This window comes from Mustela putorius, unplaced genomic scaffold, assembly GCF_011764305.1.
Source record: "Mustela putorius furo isolate JIRA1106 unplaced genomic scaffold, ASM1176430v1.1 tig00000460_pilon_pilon_pilon, whole genome shotgun sequence".
Lineage (NCBI taxonomy): Eukaryota > Metazoa > Chordata > Mammalia > Carnivora > Mustelidae > Mustela > Mustela putorius.
This window is the reverse complement of record NW_025421389.1, coordinates 18,844,032-18,863,412: the sequence shown is the minus strand read 5'-3', so window position 1 is coordinate 18,863,412 and position 19,381 is coordinate 18,844,032. Positions and strand designations below refer to the sequence as shown.

The following is a 19,381-nucleotide window of genomic DNA, read 5'->3' as shown; positions in this document are numbered from 1 at the left end:
ATGATATCTGATGAGTTCCAGAGCAGCTGGGGAAGAGGGATGGAGTGCAGAGACATCCCAATTTGCGGATGCCTCTTCCAGGGTCACCCAGACAGCCAGGGTGGCTGTGCCTGGCCCAGGGAAGGGGACCTTCTGACATGACGGTGGGGGAGGGGAGGAGCCCAGCAGGGGACTAGATCCAGTCTGACACCATGGCCCCACTCTTTCACAAAAGCCTACCTCGTTTGGTGCCTACTGTGTATAAAATATGCCCCCTCCCAGTAGATCCCCAAATTTCCATGGGTTTTTATGGCTTGTTTCTTCATTTCCAGATGGTCAAAAGAATTCTCCATCTATAGAGTAAGGAACCATCTGCCTTTTTTATTTGATTCAATTCTCGTCAACAGTTACCAAAGCCTCCTCCCCATGGGTCAGGCACATTCCCAGAGACACAAAGATGAGTAAGACATGGTCTCTAGCCTCAAAGAGGGTATGATTTAGTAGACAGCAGGGGTCAAATGCATTCATGGCCAAGGTTGTCATCTTCTTCCCCTGTAGAGACCTCATGTTTTACAAGATTTATCAATTAACCCAATGACATATATTAAGCAATAATTAGTTTGTTCCTCTCCCCTCACTCTTCCCCTCTGAACGAATCAAAAGCGTATTTGCCTGCCTGGCGCAGTGTCTTATCAGCAGGAGATAACCACTGTAGCCACGCTGATATAATTCCAGCCCAAAGCAGAGACTCGATGCACTAGTTAGTCTGCTCAGCCTTATCATTGCTGAATGCACGAGGTCTGCAAATGCGTCTGTTTCTTTAGGCTTTTTGAGATAATGAAAGAGCTCGGGGACTTCCATCCCTACCTTCATGAACTCCTGGGGCACAGGAACATTAGACTGGAATTCTTGATCTACTGTGGGCAGAGTGCAATCAAATTCAGGAAAGAGGGGCACACCTGCCACTCTGGGAGTTGAAAGAGGGAGGGGTCCCATCCCATTAGGAAAGTCAGCAAAGCTTCCTAGAGAAGAAGGGGCACTGAAAACGGGCTCCAGAAGACGGAGCGACGGGGAGGAGAGATGAATGAAGGACAGCATTATAGAGTGTTTAGGAAATGCTGAAAAAGGCAGCTTCTCCAGGAAATAGGCCTTGGTCGAGAGGGGAAAGGTTGAGACCAGAAAAGTGGCCTGGGCCCATAGTGCTTCAGGACCTGGATGCCATGCTGTTGAGTTTCCCCTTCATGTTAGGAAACGGAGTCACTGAGTATTTTCGTGAATTTATTTAGTGACTCTTTGGGGGGCACTGCTGTACACTGGGCACTGTTGTAGGTACCCGGGAATGGACAGAGCTGGAGGAGGGGAGTCAGGGTGCCAGAGCATAGGTGTCCGTGTGGACGTGACTGAACTGGGGAAATCCGGAGCAGAGACCTGTTGGGCGGAGGCGGGAGCCACGTGGCTATCTGGGAGAGAATATTCCAGGCAGAGGCCAGGCTCAGAGGGAAGAATGGAAAGAGCGGTTCCAGTCCCGGGGTTTTGTCACTTCCCCTCTCAACTCCAGCCTTAGCTTCTCTGAACCAACGTGGAAAGGCCAGAAAGATTGGGGGGTAGTGGTGTCATCACGGCCCCTCCTCAGGTCTGGAGGAGCCTGGCGGACCTGGGTGATGGCGAGCTGATGTCCCGGCTGAGCACGACAGTGGGGACTGCCCTCCCGCCGATTTCTCTACCTCAGAAGTGCTTCTTGAGTCTGTCCCTGGCTGTCTGTCCCCAAAGCCCATCCCCCAACTGAGGCCCATGTCCCTCTTTCACCTGAGCGTGACCTCCCTGGAGGCTCCCTTCTCCCTTGCTCAGTCTACCGCCCATAACACTCTCTACCACTTTGTGGGCATGACCTTTCTAAGGAGGACCCACTGCCCCTGCACTTGGACTAGAAACCCCTCATAATCAGGCCCAGCTTGCTGTACCCGGTACCTGCTTCCTCTCCACGTGACTTGGGCTCTGGTAGTCCGGGACTGCCCGGCATTTCCTCACCGTATCATGCCATTGCCTGCTTCTGCACATGCTGTTCCCTCACCCCAGAGTACCCCTCCCCCAATACCCGTTTCTCTCCGGAATTGCCTGTGCACCTTTCAAAGCTCTTTTGAGATGTTACTTTTTCCATGAAGTCCTCCCTAACCTGACTCCTGCCCTCTCCCCATCTCTAGCACTTTGCCCACGCTTCTGTTGTGGTTCTTTCTCCTGTTAGAGGTGGTTGCTTCCGCCCTACTCCCCTTCTAGAACGAAAACTCCAAGAAGATTGGGGTTCCTGGCATAAAGTGGGAGCTCAGTGATTGGAATTTGAATATAGGAGTTTCTTCCTCCAGGGTAGGGAGATGTCCCTTAAAAGCCAGCCAGAGGCTGTGAGGGACGTGGGGACATCACTGGGTTGTATTTCCTGCCTCTCAGGGGCTGGACTCAGACGGTGCTCAGAGTTTTGGCGTGAAACCACAGGGATGCTGAGACCACGGGTTGTGCTTCTAGATTGGGAAAAGCCATCTGACTCTATGTGCGCGTGTGCATGTGTGAGTTCACATGTTCATATATGCACATGTGTGTTCGTAAAGGGCGACAGCAGGGCTCCTCTGTGTCAGGGGACATTTAATAACACAGTAAGCAGAGTTCAGACACAGATTTTGCCTCGTGCGTGTGTGTTTGAGTTGGCGGCTACAAGTCAACAACTCTCTCCAGGAATGATTACCTTAATTTAGTCCCTGGGGACCATTTGTGGGTTATCCTTGGCAAGTGGTAATCCAGAAGGGCTTATCCCTTAAAACTCAGCACACATCCCTGTTGTCTCCTGTTCCTTCGGGGGTACGCCTGGGACATGGGAATGATGTATTTGCACAGAATTAGCCGGAGCTCTCACTCCCTGGGCACTTACTGTGTGTCAGACCCCAAGTTAAACATTTTGCCTGTGTTACCTCCTTCATTCTCCCAACGCTCCTGCTGAGACAGGGGCCCTGCTCCAGGCCAGCGTGCGTTCCCATGTTCTCCAAAGTGCTGGTGAACCCCAACCTTTCTGATATTTTGAGTCTGTCCCCTGCTGTCTGTCCCCACCTGTCTCTCCCTCCAGGATTAGTCTTTTGTATGCTTACTTTGAACATGTCAGTGAATTTTTCCATTACCATGAGAGTACGGAGTATCTGGGGAGAAGAATTTCATGAAACTCCCAGGGTTAATTAAAGATAGACTAGGGGGGCACCTGGGTGGCTCAGTGGGTTAAAGCCTCTGCCTTCGGCTCAGGTCATGGTCCCAGGGTCCTGGGATTGAGCCCTGTGTCAGGCTCTCTGTTCCTCAGAGAGCCTGATTTCTCCTCTCTCTCTGCCTGCCTCTGCCTACTTGTGATTTCTGTCGGTCAAATAAATAAATAAAACCTTTAAAAAAAAAAAAACGATAGACTAGGATGTTACCAGTCCAGGGTTGGGATGCCCAGCTAAACACTATTCTTCAGTGCTTCTCCCTCAGTCCATGAGTACCTAATGCTGGAGCTAGATGGGGCTCCCAAAGAAGGGGAAGAGTCCATCCAGGTCCCATCCAAGGAGCACATCCTAGAGGAGAACTGGACCCCTGTGGGGCCCTGGCGGTGAGTGTAGTGGGAGTTCTGAGAAGTGAGCTGGCCTCAGAGGAGGTGATGGGACCCCAGAGACAGAGGTGAGTTAGGATAGGCAGAAGAAGAGGAGGGCGAGCACTTGAGGCAGAGAGAAACCATTGAATCAAGGACAGGATGTGTGGAAGGCAGAGTCTGGCCTATCTCACTGACACAGCAGTGAACTTGGTCATGAAGCGGAACCACATCACCTTTGACTCAGAGCTCCCTCTCCTTCACAGACAACATTCTGTCTTCTCTCCCATTTCCCACCCACATAATCGCTCTCCCATACCATCCCCTCATGGCCTCCAATCTGTCTGACTCTCCATCTTCCCCAACCCAACACGAGCTCAGCAAACCGGCATTTCAGCACCTCCGTCTCTTACCTTCTAACACAATCCCCACCATGATGCTCAGCCCTCCCACCTCATATCTGTCCCACACCCAGCTGTCCCTGTAATCCCTGCTCCCAGCTCTCAACCTCCCAACTTCAGCTGGGCCTTGGCACCCCCTGGGCTCATGTCTTGTTCCTTCTGTGTCCTAACCCCTGAGCAGATCTGTCAAACCCTTCTGCACACCAAGTCTTCAGTCCTGCCACCAACCCAACTCTGGGGACTGACATGGATTCCCTGCCCTCCGTCGCCTCCCTTCCTCTCTGTATCCCACGTCCATCGATGCTTTCACCTCACCTCCAGGCCCGCTTCCCAGCATCACTCTCACCTTGGCCCTGTCCCCTTCCACAATGCCCCACCAGCTAGCACTTCTCTTGCTCATCTCTCCATCTGCGGGATCCTTCCCCTCTGCTACAAGTATACCCACATCCCTCCTATCCTCCGATACCATTGCCACCCCCTTACTCATGCCCAGCTACCCCTCCAGCTACCCTCCAGTTTAGGGGATCGTAAATCGTGCTGTTGGTGGACACTAGGGGAGTCCTTCAGCCCTGTGGTTTGCAGACGGGGGAGCTGAAGCTGCAGGAGAGACATGGCCAGTAGCCGTCAGGTGAAGAGGTCATCTGCCTGCCTTCCTTTGTCCCCTAACATCTCAGAATTCTGGTCCCTTCTCTCATGTACCTCTCATTTGCTCCCCATTCCTGCAGAGTCCTGCCAGCCCCCCTGAACCTGTCTTGGAAGGGTCGCCAGCGACACCTGGCCCAGGTGCCCTTCGCAGCCCTGCTTCCTCTCTGTGTGGGAATGTCTGCACTCTCCTTCCCCCTCCTCACCTCCTTGGCTTTCAGTGGCCACATTTTCCTGATTTTCAGCTTTTCTGGCTACTTCTGCTTTGCGTTTTTCTTGGGCAGCTCTTCATCTTCCCACAGTGGAAGATCAAGGTCTTGTCCCTCTTCTGTCCTTCCTCAGGGCTTCCCCCTCGATGGCCTCACATGTCCGGCAGCTTCAGACACCCCCTCGGTGCAGAAGCCTCCCAGGCCCTGCCCTCGTCTTGCTCTCACTTCCCATTTGAGGCATTCAGCCAGGACTTCCTCCTGGACAGCCTACCAGCACCCCACATTCAACATGTTGCAAATCCTCTTCCTTTCCAAACCATCCCTGTGGGTGAGGTTGCCGTCCTCAGTCATCCACTCAGGCCCCACAAGTGTGAGGGCCCCTACCCTCGATGCCCCACAGCCCCTGCTGTCCAGCCTGACCTTCTCGCTGTCTCTTACAGCTCCCAGTGCTCCTACCCAAGCCAAACTGTGGCTCAGGACTCAGTGTCTCCTATCAGGAGACAGTCCGGCCTTTCCCCCAGGTGTTCTGTCTTACAATCTGATATCCTTAACCCTTAAGTCTTGCAAACCCTCCCTGCTTCCGTTCCATGTGTGTACGATGTGTCTCCACTTTGTCCTGGCTTCCGAGGCCCATCGGACCCTAACCCATCTAATTTATCCTCGCAGCCACCCCCGCACACAACCCACACTCCAGCTGAGAGGAGGATCCATTGTGCCCTGAGGAGGCCATGCTCCTTCTCACTCATGATCATGCCTTGGGTCTTGCCTTTCCCCTGTCTAGGATGCCCTCTGCTCATACCTCCCCCATCCATCTTCCAGGCTCCTCTGGCCCAGCTTGGATTCTGTCTCCCCTGTAGAAACTTCTCTGGACATTTCACCAGAGAGCCCCATCCTCCTTCCCAGAGCTCTCATGGCTAGATGTGCTCTGCCTTGGGTTGCAGCTGGTCCGTGGGTGTCTGACACTGCCTTGCTGCGTTGTCGGCAGCCTAGTATCTTGTGATGTCCTATGATAAGTCTGTGTGCAGTAGACAAGAGGAAGGGAAAGGCAGAATGGATGGAATGGGGGGTAAGGTTGGATGATGACCTTGAACAAGGTGGAGGGTCTTCAGCTCAATCCTCTGTGCACTGGGGACCCTTGCGTGGTCCTGGTAAAAGAAGTGCCTCGTGGTTGGGAGGAGAGCTCCTTGCCACCTCCAGAGTAGCCCCCGTTACGCACATCACTCCCCTCCCCCCCCACCTCGGCCTTGGCACCCCCATCCCTTGTGGCTGAGACACCAGGAACAAGATGAGAATGACAGCTGCCCAGTTTTGCTGCAGGAAAACCCGTATTTAATGCTGAAGGGGAACCACCAGGAGATGGAAGGCAATGACCGCTACGAGGGCTTCTGTGTGGACATGCTCAAGGAGCTGGCAGAGATCCTCCGGTTCAACTACAAGATCCGCCTGGTCGGGGATGGTGTGTACGGTGTTCCTGAGGCCAACGGCACCTGGACAGGAATGGTCGGGGAGCTGATCACAAGGGTAAGGAGAGGGGAGGTGATCTGGACTTGGAGGTGGGCCAGGGAGGGAGGCAGAAGGGCATAAGGTCGTACCATATACTCATGAGCCATCCACGTATTCAGTCCATCATGCATTTTTCATGTAGTTGTCTGTGGCACAAATCTTTTCTGAGCTGACACCAAGCCAGGCACGGCTGGTACACATCGGTGAACGAGACCACCATGGTCCCTGCCCTATGGCTCTCCCAGCTCAGCACCTGTTCCAAGTAATGGAGGTTTTGGCCAAACAACATGGATATGATTGTTTGGGGTCCATTTCTGGAAGAGCCTGGTGCTTTTGTGTGTTCTGATGATTTCACTGCTCAGTAGTATCCCCTGACAGAGCTTGGACAGGCCTGGGAGAGCAGAAGGCATCACATCCTTTGACTTTGACACTGGAGAGGAGCTGTCAGGGGAGATATAGTAAAATAGCAGGGGGAAAGGGATGGACTGTCAGAGCAATTGGTCACGGTTATGGTTATCTTGCTTCTCGTCTTATTGTCTGTGGTTGTTAATGTGCTGTTACAGACCCAGAGTCAAGGTGCACTTGGATAGGCTGTAGGTTTCCAGGGTAAATGTGGGGACTTGGTTAAGATGCAGGTGAGCGTCACAGAATGTCAGTCATTTGCTCAGTTAGAGCAGTGATAGAGAAAGTTCTTCCAGGGAGAATTCTCTTGTTTTTTTGGTACACACTATTAACACCCGTAAAAATTAATTAAGTCATTACTGATTCAGTGTCCACGTTTCCATAACCGAGTTTTTGTGGCCAGAGTCCTGCTGATGGGAATTCTGTGCAGAGAGCTCAGACCTGGGTTCCTAGCGCGACCTTGAACCAAGCCCTCTCCCCCTCTGTGCTTTCCAAGTGCAGAAGGAGCCCCTGCAGGGCTTCTGCAGCCTCTCTGTGAACACCAATGTGCAAGGTGCTTTACATACATTATCTCTAATCCTCTTTAAACATAGCTTTTAGCTAGTTGTTATCCTCATTTTACAAACGAGCCATCTGAAGCTCAGAGGGCTTGAATGGCTTGTCGGAAGCCACAGGTTAATATGAAACGGGGTCGGGATTTGAATCTGGATCTGTCTAACACCAGGACCCATGGTCTTCCCCCCACCACCCACCACTGCAGCTGGACTGTGATGTCACGGAGAAAGGTATCCTTCTGTCCAGGCCCTTCCTGTCTCCTTCCTTTTGATGGTTCCTCCCTCCACATCTCCCTTCCCTTCAGTCTGACTTTTTTCTTTTCATTCCTTCCTTCTTTTTTTCCCCCCTGCCCTTGCTCTCTTGAGTTAATATGATTTTAACCCTTCCTATGTACTGCACTTGGGACGTGGGAAATTTTTGTCATCCTAGTGTTCAAGGATAAAAATGTTAGGCTGTTAAGAAAGCTGTCCTTGGCGGTGCATCATGAAATGGTCTATCTGGACATGAGCATGAAAGATATTGAAGAGCAGAGGAGGAGGGGTGCTTAGAAAGGGTGGCCTGGCAGGAGAGACAGCATTTGCAATGACCCGGCGGGGTACATGGCCAGACTTGTGCAGGGAACTGTGAACGCTCCAGTGTGAGCTGATTTTGAAGTGAGGCCTTGCTCCCAGGGAGACGTTTGCACACAGAGGACTGATCAATCAACAGAAGGCTGCAGAAGGCCTAGAAGGAGCCCTGGGAACATCTCACAGGGGCAGGGGTTGGGGATGAAGATTTCTTCCGAGAGCTGTCTGCTCTCTTTGAGATTCGAGCCCATCCTGCCAGCGATGCCCGTGCTTCAGCACAAAAGGACGCGTGTGCTCCTTCTCCATTCAGCCCCAGAGCCCCTCCTGGAACAGATTTCTGGTTTGCATCTCGCCCTGCAGCCCTGTGGTTAAACCCCAGAGAGCTGACATGCCGAGCCTTTTCCTCCTCCTCTTCCCAACCAGCTTGGTCACCTTGAGCCCATTGTTTTCAGCACCCTTGGGCTGCCTGGTGACGGGTAGGGTGATTTCAGGGATGCCAGAGTTAGTGTACAGCCAGTCCCCTTATAAGCCCCCTAAGGAGCATTGACATAGGCCGGCAGGGAGAGGAGGGGAGTCTGAGGCTCAAGGACATGCATTTCCATACCAAAGGACTTAGGCTATCAACCAGGGATCCTAAAAATTCCGCCCAGGCGGGCTTTCAAGCCCAAACACTGCTGCTTTGGTCTCATCAAGACTTGGCTATGTAATATTTTTAAAAATATTTTATTTATTTATTTGACACAGAGAGATCACAAGGAGGGAGAGAGGCAGGCAGAGAGAGGGGGGAAGCAGGCTCCCCGCTGAGCAGAGAGCCTAATGTGGGACTCCATCCCAGGACCCCGAGATCATGACCTGAGCTGAAGGGAGAGGCTTAACCCACTGAGTCACCCAGGTGCCCCACTGGCTATGTATTACTAATTAATTAATTCCTAAAATCATTAATTCCATAACCACTTATTAGTTACCTTCTGCTACTCAGATGCTGGAGATACAGTGGGGGACAAAGTGAACATGGACTCTGCCCTCATAAATCTTACCAGTGAGAGATGGATGTTGATGAGAGATCATACTACTATATAATTTCCAGGGGTGCCTGGGTGGCTCAGTGGGTTAAAGTCTCTGCCTTCTGCTCAGGTCATGATCCCAGGGTTGTGGGATTGAGCCCCGCATCAGGTTCTCTGCTCAACAGGGAGCCTGCTTCCCCCTCTCTCTCTCTGCCTGCCTCTCTGCCTACTTGTGATCTCTGTCTGTCAAATAAATAAAATAGTTTTAGAAATCAAAAAATTATTACTATATAATCTCCAACCATAAGTGCAAGTGAGGCAAAGTAGAAGGAGCTATGGGAATGCATCGGAGGGCAGCGGGATCCCGTCGTGGGAGGCAAGACGGCCGGGGAGGGAAGTCTTTTCCCTTTGGAAGAATAGGCCCAGAGGCTGCTGAATGCTGGGGGGGTTGGTCCTGGGCAGGACTGGGTGATGCAGGGACCCCACGCTCCCCAGGTTCAGGCTTTGATACGCCTGCCAAGATGGTCCCCGTGGTTTACGTTAGTCCTGAAGCCTGGATCCATCCTGTGTGATCAGACAGGGACATTTCAGAGGCTGGAACAGCAGAGTCTGGAATGTTCTAGCCAGAAGAAACTTCCGAGCCCACCACCCCTGAATCTGTCCCTTCTATAGTTGAGGAAACAGGCTTGGAGAGGTTGACGATCACATGGCTAGTAAGTGCAGAGTCAGCACTGTAAGCTCGGATCTCTCTGACTTCAGCGCTCATGGTCTCAGAGGACACAGATTCTGATGCTAGATGGACCCAAGGTTCCATTTCTGGTCACCTTCTTCTGAGCTTCCGTTTCTGGTCAGCTCCTTCCGGATGTGCTGAGTCTCATTTCTCCTTGGCTGAGGTTCACTCCACAGAGGGTCACATTCCCCATGCTTCCGGGTTGTGCCCCAGAACCCATGGCCACCTTCAAAGAAGTCAGATCCTGAGGCAACAGTGACAGCACCCCTAGAGCCAGCCACGGTGGACGGGCCTAAGCCGCTGAGTCACCTCCCTGCCCACGGCCTTGCCTGCAGCCAGATGAGCCCGTGCAACCTGGGTCCCAGGAGGCCCCGCGTACTCCTGTCTCTCAGCAGCCTCGGGAAGCCTCGGGGCTTGAGGCTGGAGGCACAGGAAGAAGGGGTGAGGTGGGGCTCCACGAAGGGTCAGGAGGAGCAGACGGTAGGCTGGGCCAGCCGGGAGGGTGGAACGCCATGCTGGCAGGGCCTCAGCCACTAAGGAAGTGATAGAATGTGCTGTGGATTGTGAGGACACAGCTGCTGTGAGGCCACCTGCCTGGGGCCACAGGTAACACTGAGCAGAAGTCCTCTTTTTTTTTAAAGTAAGTTCTAGGCCCACCGTGGGGCTTGAACCCCGAGATCAAGAGTCCCCTGCTCTACTGACTGAGCCAGCCAGGCGTCCCTCAGGAGTGATTATGACTAGGCTCATTGAGGCATACCAGGTGTCTCAGTGCCCCTTTCTTGGCTTAAGGAAATGGCCTTCCCCCATTCGAGAAATGAAACTAAGCCAATCATGATGACAGCTAAGGGTGTAAACGATTGTTTATAGCATCACACCAGGGTAAGTCAGAGATTTCTTCATGGGGGTGTACCGGTTCTGGGCCAGGGCCTCCGTGTCAGGGCTCAGGGCTTGTCCTGCAGGCACTTGTGGCTTTGGGGAAAGAAAACGTGCAGAGGGGAAGGCATCCAGCGTGTGTGTGTGTGTGTGTATGTGTGTGTGTGTGTGTGTGTGTGTGTACAGGGCTGCCCACCAGCTTCCCCTGGACAACTAGCAAGGTGAGGACAATTAGAACTGCAGCAGGAGAGAAGAAAGCTGGACATAAAGGGGGACCACACACCCCACACGGGGGGTGGAACCTGGCTAAGAAATTTCTTCCTTTAGAGTATTTGAAGAATACAGCAGCTTCCCGCACATGTGAGTGAGACGGAGAGCAGTGCCGAGGTGTGGACCCTCTCCTGTGGGTGTTCTAGAGCCTCTGAGTTCATGTCCATTGTCACCTACTGACCCAAGGCCTTTGGGCCCGGACACATGGCGTATTAGTTGCAGAAGAGTATTCGAGCATGTTTACGGCATCTGTTTGGAAATCACCAGAATCTGTCTCTTGGCACAGATCCCGTGACAAGTGGGTTCCCATCAGCTGGACCAGGTAGATGGCCTCTCATGCCTGTGCTATGTTTGAGCAGCGGAGAAGAGAAGGGTGACTCTTTAGGGAGGCTGTTGGGTTTGGTTTCATTTTGCCTGAGTCAGAGCTTTCTCCAATGAGCCCGCAGGCCTGCCCACAGTGATGGCGTGTGTCGGTGGAGGTGTATTTGGTAGAGAGGAGGGGATGGACTAGAATAGTGTGAAGTGGGAGGTGCCCCAGGAAATGTCTCAGGGGTCCTCCTGTAGCACTCCAATAAACTTATTTAGAGTTTTCTTTGAAATTGTTCGAGGCATTCAGATACAAAGATGACTAAGACAGGCCCCAGGGCACTCTTTGGTGAGGACTGTTGGCTGAAAGCACGATGAGAAAGACAGTGATGGGAAAGAGCAGGGTACATAGAGAGAGGGCTGGAGAACAGGCTCCTAATTCTGCTGGTGACATCTAGGAGAGACTCTTGGAGGAGGTGACACTAGACCAGTATCTCTAAGGATGAAGAGAGGTTGACCAGACATGGAGGGACATGGAGAGAGAAGAGCATGCCGGGAGGAGGGAGCACGAGATCCTGGGCCGAAGGTGCATGGATAGTTTCCATCTTAGGTTAGAATATCCAAACGGATCGTGGTGGGAAATGAGGTTAGGAAGCAGACAGTGGTCATTGATGAAGGGCCCATGTGTCCTCCTGCGATGTGGAGCAGGGACAGCTGATGGGGGTGGGGGTGAGACAGTAGCAAGGAAGCCATGGAGAAGGCTTTACTGTTGCAAGAGGTGGTAAGAACCAAAAGTAGCTCGGGCGTTCAAAGAAGGTACACATCCAAAGGCTATCTGAAAGGTAACAGTTTTTCTTCTATACAAAAGAATATAATCTTTTTAAAAATATATGTTTTAAAAAAAAAAATATCATTTATTGTTCCAGCATCCAGTAGTACCCCTGGTTATCATTTTAGTTTCTCATCCCTCTGATTTCTTAACAAATATATATACTTTACAGAAGTAACAATAGCAATGGGGTCATAGTGGACGGGCTGTTTTGTAACCTGTTGAAAACCCCTTAATAGATCAATCTTCAGGACTCAGGGACCAAAAGAGTGCGGACAATGCAAGAGGAGGGCCCCAGTAAGAAGACTCCCAGATTTCTAACTTGGACATCAGGGTAGATGATATTGCTGATCTTTGAGGTGGAAAATTCAAGAGAAAATCAGGGTGGGAGGAGAAGGGAGAACGAATTTCGCTTTGGAACTGGGAACTTTGAAATGCGTTCTGGACGTCCAGGTAGAGGTGTTCCTCAGAGAGCTGGCTACCGTGGGCTCGGCGCGCTGAGGCAGTAGCTGCTAGAGTGCCCCGTGAGTAGGAGGTTGCTGCTGACGCGTTGAGGGGGGAAGAATGCCCCAGGAAAAAAAAAAACACATCCCCAAGAGGCCACAGAAAGGGAAAGGATAAAGAAGTTTTGCAGCCCTTGAAAGGAGGTACCGAAAAGCATTTCTCAGATTTAGCAGGATGGGAGTCACTGGCTGGAGCAGTCCCAGTGCAGAGCTGGACTGAGATCTGATGGCCATGGTCAAGGCTGATGGCATGGTCTTTAAAGAAGCCTTAGCTTTTGTGGGGAAGCGGAATGAGGGGTTGTAGCCAGAGGGAGCTGTGGAGCAGAGGGCTGGCATGTTGCTTCAAGTGAACTCACTATGGGAAGGGCTGCTCAGAGTTCAGAACTGAGCACAAGGCCTGGGACAGAACACAGGGTGGGGTTCACTGACACTCCAGTGTTCCCATGGCAGCAGATAGCTGGGGAGCAGCACGCCCGGGGTGTTTCTGTCCAGGGTGCTGTCTCAGTATTGCTTCCCCTTTGTGCCATGATTTCAGGTCCGAAACCACTTGCACAAGCACTCATGCTTTACTTTTCACCACGGTGCTATCAAGTAGGTACTTCTATCCCTGTTTTACAGAAAAGCAACCTGAGGCTTAGGAGTACAGAATGATTCTCCCAGTGTCCCACAGCCAGTGAGTGGCGGGGCAGGGTTAGGCTTAGGCTTTGAGTCCTAGTAGTCCATGCTGGCACACGACCCCATCCCCCTGGAAGGGCAGCCTCGTAAAGCCACAACTGGCATTCACTTCAGAGATGTCCTTCTAGCCGGAGGTTTTGGAGGGTGCCTGGGACTTGGTACCCACATCTGGCTCTGGCCCATGAAGGGATTGCACTCCATCTGGAACGTGAAAGATCTGGGCAGAGGACCTCCATGATGCCTTCCTGTCTCACTCTGCTTGGGTGAGGCATCCTTGTTGGTAAAGCCTGGAGCACTGGTATCCTGAAGGGGAGGAACTGCATTTCACATCCATAGGACCCAGCTCGAAAGCACATTCAGGAAGAGAAAGAGTCTTCCTCTAGTTTCGAAGTGCAGAACCATCCACCCTGTTGGCATTCAACACCATGTTGGCAGAATGGCATATTAGGTTCAAAGAGAAAAGGGCTTTGGAAGGCTTAGAATCAAGGCTCATAAGCCTTTGACATCAAATTGCTCTTACCAGTGACATTTTGATAAATTAAGTGTAAATGAAGCTGAAATGCCTCGTTCCATTTCCTCTACTGGGCCCCTTTGAGAAAGGATTGAGGAGCCAGTTTGCCAGAGACCTGGTGGGGTGGGCCATGAGTGGCCTTGACCAATGGGGAAGGCTGTCCAGAGATATTTTGCGGAGCTAAAAAAAATAACCGCAGCAAGTCCCCTGGGATTGCTTTTCACCATGAAGCCAGAGAATATTTTAACTGCAAATAGGTCATAGAATTCTGTTCTTTAAAAGAAAGATGCCAATCCAAGGGGCTAAAACTCTGTGTTCAACTCTTACCCCCATGCAGCAGCCAGGCTCAGGGAGAATTTTACTCTACCTTCCCCAGGAAGACCTGCTTTCTGAATTTCCTCAAATCAGGAAGAGATGGGCTTCAGTGATCATTCACTGACTCATTGATAGATTGATTGATTCATTCATTCGTTCATTCATCAAAGTTCACTCTCTAACAAGCACTATTTGGATGTGAACAGCTGCCAGTAAGGAGTCCAGCATCACTTTAAGAGGCCGACAGGTAAAGCAAGAATTATGGTACAGGGCGATATATTAATAGTGATGGTAATAATAATGATGATGATGATGATAATAATGGCTGACATTTATTGTTTCCTATGAGCCCAGCACTCTTCTAAGCACTTGAAACACTTGACTGTATTAATTAACTCCTTTAGTCCTCACAACAAATGTTGCATATGAGGAGACTGAGTCACAAAGCTGACAAGGAACCTATTTAAGGTCAGGCAGGTAGTGAGTGACAGGGGCAGGTCTGGGAGAAGTATGGGCACATGTGAGCGGGGAAGGGCTCACCAAGGAAAGGACGTAGTAATAAGGATGGAGAAGGATCATCTTGGTCGAAAAGACTATCCTTGGTGCAGCCAAGGCCGAGATACAGACCGACCGGTGTGGGCGGTTCTGTGTGGCTGCAGTCAGACACGGGAAGGAGCAGGAGAGAGTAGGGTTATAGGCAGGGCCCGTCGTGATCAGATTTATGAGTCTGGATATTTAAGTGTGTCCAGAAGACTTTCGGGGAGCTGTTGAAGAACACGGTGGTCTGTTTTGTTCGAAGATGGGAGTGCCTTAATTGGCTTTGGCTCCTGAAGGTTCCTGTGGTAGCAGAGAGGGGAGTGGAGGGGACAAGGGAAGACCAGATGTGGGTGTACTCATTAGGCATCTGTCCCATGATCCAGGTGGACAGATGGCCATCGAGTCAAAGCTGTCAAGCCATGGTGGGGGCAATGCCCAGGAAAAGATGGTGATACGTAGGGACTTCAGCATTTGATTCTAGGACCTGGTGAGGGGTTTGGGCTTCCCTTCCTGAAGGCCTTTAAGTGCAGGTTTGGGTACCTGCCTCTCGGGGGAAGACGATGACTGTTTGACTCTGGGAAAGGTCCTTTCTGGAAGAGCATCTTGCGGGAGGCGTGTCTTGTCGCCATGCTGGCTTACGGCTCCCAGAGGCTTGGGAAGGGAGGAAATCCATCTCGCCTGGCTCATTATTCACATACCATTGTCCTAGAGAAGAAAAGGGCCAGGGTTCTGGACCACATGTTGGGCTACAGCCGCCCCCGCCCTCCCTCTCAGCAGTGCCTGCTTTTACACTGCTCTGTCTCATTTCCAATTCTCAAAGCTGCTTTCCCGTCACGCACCTCCTTTTACCTACCTGATAAAAAGCTGATAAAGCGGTCTTGAGACTACAGCCACACTCCCCTCCTTCAGAGACGACTGTGTCAGCAGCCACCAGTGCAGTGGGGCTCTCCTGTCTACCTCCGTGACTGCTTCCCTCTCCCCGTTCAGGAGCGCCCTGCCTGCACCCCGCAAGACGGGGCCTGCAGAGCCACAGGCCGAGGCAGGGTGAGCCCCAGGTTCAGCAGATGGTTCTGCCAAGGCCTTCAGATGTCCTCCTTCTCCTTGCTCCTCTTGGCCATATGTGTCTCCTCTGCTCCAGACACTTGGTGACATCTCTGCTTAGTTCAAAGCTGAGTCCCCAGGAGTGAAAGACCGTAGGAGTATCAAGGGCCAGGCACAACACAGGAGCTCCTCTTGCTGCCCCGCAAGGGGCCCGCGAGATGCAGGGAGTGACTTTGGCCGAGTTTTCCTGTCCTCTGTGTCTGCTTGCTGGAATAATGGGGAGGAGGGAATAGACTTGCTCCAGGAAAATGGCAGTAAGGGAGATGGCTCTGAGTGGCCTGCTGGAGGGGGACATCTGGCTGACACTTATATCCTCAACCCCCTTCTCCTGGAGGTGGGTGTTATTGTAACTGCTTCCTTTTTACAGACTAAGAACTCACAGCCTCAGAGAGGCCAACACCTGGGAGTGCTAGATTTTAAAACCAGGTCCCTTCCCTTTAGGAGCTTCCCTTTAGGGGCTCTCCCTTTAGGCTCTTCTGCCTGCTAGAAGGGCAGGCAGAGAAACAGAAATTATTTTAACACAAGATGGTATGGGATAAGTCCTAAATTAGATATACGAAGTACATCATACTTGAATAGCAACATTGGAGGCAAAAATGACTTCTGAAGGAGGCTGTTGGGATGGATTCTTAGTGGAAGGAAGACTAGCAGCTCCTTGAGGGCAAGCACGGCATCTTACTCATCTAGACCTCATTATGCACCCAACTCGGTGCCTGGAACACAGCAAAGCATTACAAAACAGTTGCTTTGAATCCTACAGAACAAGGCGCCATGCACTAAGTATTCCGTGCATAAACTTAGCGAGATCACCCCTCATCCTTTGATGCTGTCTCTTGGTGGCAACCCAGCTATCAAGCCAAGGCTTAGAAAACCAGACTATCAATCAAATAGTCTGAATCAGCTGTGTAGCACTGTGTAGGTCACGGTGCTAGGGGCCTGGGACCAAAGGGCAGACCAGATTTGGTTCCGTCTTTGGAAGGTTACCGTCGTGGTGATGTAGAAGTAGGGGGAGCACGGGCACATTGAAGAAATGTTTGCTCCATTGTGGCCACAAGAGATGTGAGTCTGTGGCTAGGGGAGCCCCAAACCAGGCAGGACCAAGTAATGACATTGTACACCACTGCGAAGGTGAACAACTTAAATCCTTCTGTCCCCTAAAGCAGTCTTCAAAAGCGTGAGGGGCAGAGAAGCTCAGCCCAGATTCAAGAAAAGACCTCAGGGCTCTGCCTCCCTGTCCTTCCAACCCTGTGGTCGTTCTCTTCCACAAGAGGGGAGTGGATGTGGGTATGTCCGGGGGCCGGGGGAGGGTGGAGTTCAGCCGTGTTCACAGCTATGTCAGCTGCTTCAGACTGGGAATTCCTCCAAACCCCATGGGCTTCTAGAAGCAGCCCGGGAAATTGTCAGAAGGCTCACTTCTTGGGAATTATTTCCGCCGTCCCCACGGAGTCCAGCTGTTAAGGGGAATGAGGGGTCCGCAAAAGGAAATGGAAATGTATTAATTAAGGCATCTCTAAAAGCCTTCCAAGAGATTGGCTTGCTGTTTCACAGAAGAGACAGGCAGTAGGGAATTGATTTGGGGCAGGGGTGGGGAAGGAAGCTATAGAAGAGGGTATCTTATTATCTTCTGAGGGTCCTCTGGTCCTAACTGCCCACCCACACGGCAGAGCTGAGATGTATCTGCAGGCTCATTCAGGCTCTGGGCTCTAAGAGAGCTTTCAAGAACTCCAGTTCAGTATCAGGCACTTAACCTCTCTTTCAGTCCCCAAAGCATATTCTTGTTCACCACCCAATTCTAATAATTCAGTTCCTGATTATTCTTCAAGCCGAGTCTCTCATATAGCTAACCCCAGTCCTTGGACTCCCCTTTACCCAGGAATAAGAAACTTATCCCTGAGCCTGAGGCCAGGACCCAACTCGTCCTGATGAGATATTCCCATCCTCAGCCAATATTACCTGCCCCTGGATGCACTGATTCAACATCAGTTGTGGCTTCAGGTTGGTAAGGCACAGTCTTTACTTCCACTGAACTCACATGCTGTATACATGGAACCTCCAAATACAGTTGCACAGCAGCCCTCACGCTGCTTGCCAAGCAAGTACTGTGATCTGAGCCTGTAACTACCTGTATAGATCATCTTCTTAAAGAGAGAGCCTTTTGTTGACCAAACCACATGCCCACTAAATCTACTGGGAGGGCGAGCTTTTATATGTCATAGCATGGTCCCAACCACACTGGGAATGGGACTGGGTGTGTGAAAATCATGCGGCCATACATGTGATATATGCAAAATAGAATCATACAAAACTTTGTGGGAACACAGAGAAAAAGGGAAAGAGTTCGTCCCCAGGAAGCCAGGCAGAACTTTGGAGCAGAGCTAATGATAATAATAGCTGTCGTTTACTGACTCTACTCCTTGCCAGGCATTTGTCATATATCAGTTCCTCTCCAACAATAATCTGGAAGGATAACTATTATTATTTATATTTTATAATGAAGATGCTGGGGTTGGCCCCAGCTTAGTGGAGAGGCTAATTCAAGGTCACACAGCTAACAAGGGATTGATCTTGAATTCAAAGTCACGGCTGTCTGACATCAAAGTCCACAGTCATTCTAACTCACTGAGATGCCTGAAAGGGAGGTACAGTCAAGTTGGACCTTGATGGACAAGTAGGAATTTGACAAGCACCAGGGGGAAAGATTCGCAGGCGGGGAACTGTGTGGGCAGACGTGGCATCTGAAATGGTTGACAGCTTTAAGGAACACAAGTCGTGCACTGTACTCTCTTCCCAGGCTGAAGGGAGGTCAGTAGCTTGATGCTGGTGATGCCTGAGAGGCACATCTAGGCCAGGTAATGAGAATGACCGTGAGGAGTTGGGACTGTGTTTTAAAGACAGTAGGGAGCCACTGGCGTCTGTAAGCAGGATTGGATCCTTAGTGTAGAAATGCGTTGTAGAGCCCTAGTTCTCAAACTGTGGTCCTTGAGCCAGCAGCAGCAGCATCACCCAGGACTTACCCGAATTCCAAGTTCAGGGGTCCCATCCGGACCTACTGAAGCAGATACTCTGGCATGGGGCCCAGCAGTTTGCCTCTGAACGGGCTTTTCAGGCAACTGTGATGCACGTTCAAGTTCGAAAGCCCTGGTTGGTGATGTGTGGGCACGCGTCTCCAATTTAGGAACCACTGGTGCCCGTGCCTCTCCACTTTGAGAACCATCAGTGCCCATGCAGCTCAGTAGACGGATGGCATGGGGAGGCCCTGGAAGCCACAAGACCAGTGTAGAGACTACTGAATAATTCAAATGAAGACGTGAATAATGGTAGCAGCACGGAGAGTTGAGTCGCGGTAATGGATGAAGCAGGCTTTGCGGAAGTGAAATGGATGGGCCTTGGTTATCCAACGGGGAGAGAGCAGGGAAGGGAGGGTGACGGCAGACTCCAGGCTGACTCCCGCCCTCTGATTTGGATGACAGGTGGCTGGTAAAGTCATGAACTGAGAAATAGTACAAGGAAAAAGAATAGCTTTAGGTGGCAGAGATGTACATGACATGAGTCTGAGGGTGAGAAAGACCAGAGGTCATGGGGAAAGGCCAGTGGGAGGGCAGAGCTGGGCCTGCTCTGCCTTTGGGAGTCACTGGGATACACATGGTAGAGAAATGGAAGGACTGGCTGTGCTCATCCCTGTCCTCACACCCCTTTCCTGCCCCTCGGGCCCTCGTGTAGATCCTGCTCTGCCATATGGGAGCCATGAGGGCAAGTCCCCCAACGTTCCTGACCACTGTGTCTTCATCCTCAAAATGGAAGTGCTAGCGGCCACCTCTGAGTTAGAGTATGAATCAGTGACCTACAGTCTCGGCAGTGTGCCTGGCATGTGG

General features: G+C 51.4%; 1 protein-coding gene across 1 annotated transcript in view; it reads left to right on the top strand.

Moving 5' to 3' along the window:
- GRIK4 (glutamate ionotropic receptor kainate type subunit 4) overlaps window positions 1-19,381 on the top strand; it is a 415,050-nt gene that overhangs the window by 333,227 nt on the left and 62,442 nt on the right. The window contains exon 13 of the mRNA XM_045080424.1: window positions 6,147-6,350. Coding sequence (XP_044936359.1) covers window positions 6,147-6,350 — 204 coding nt within the window. The remainder of the gene's footprint in view (window positions 1-6,146; window positions 6,351-19,381) is intronic.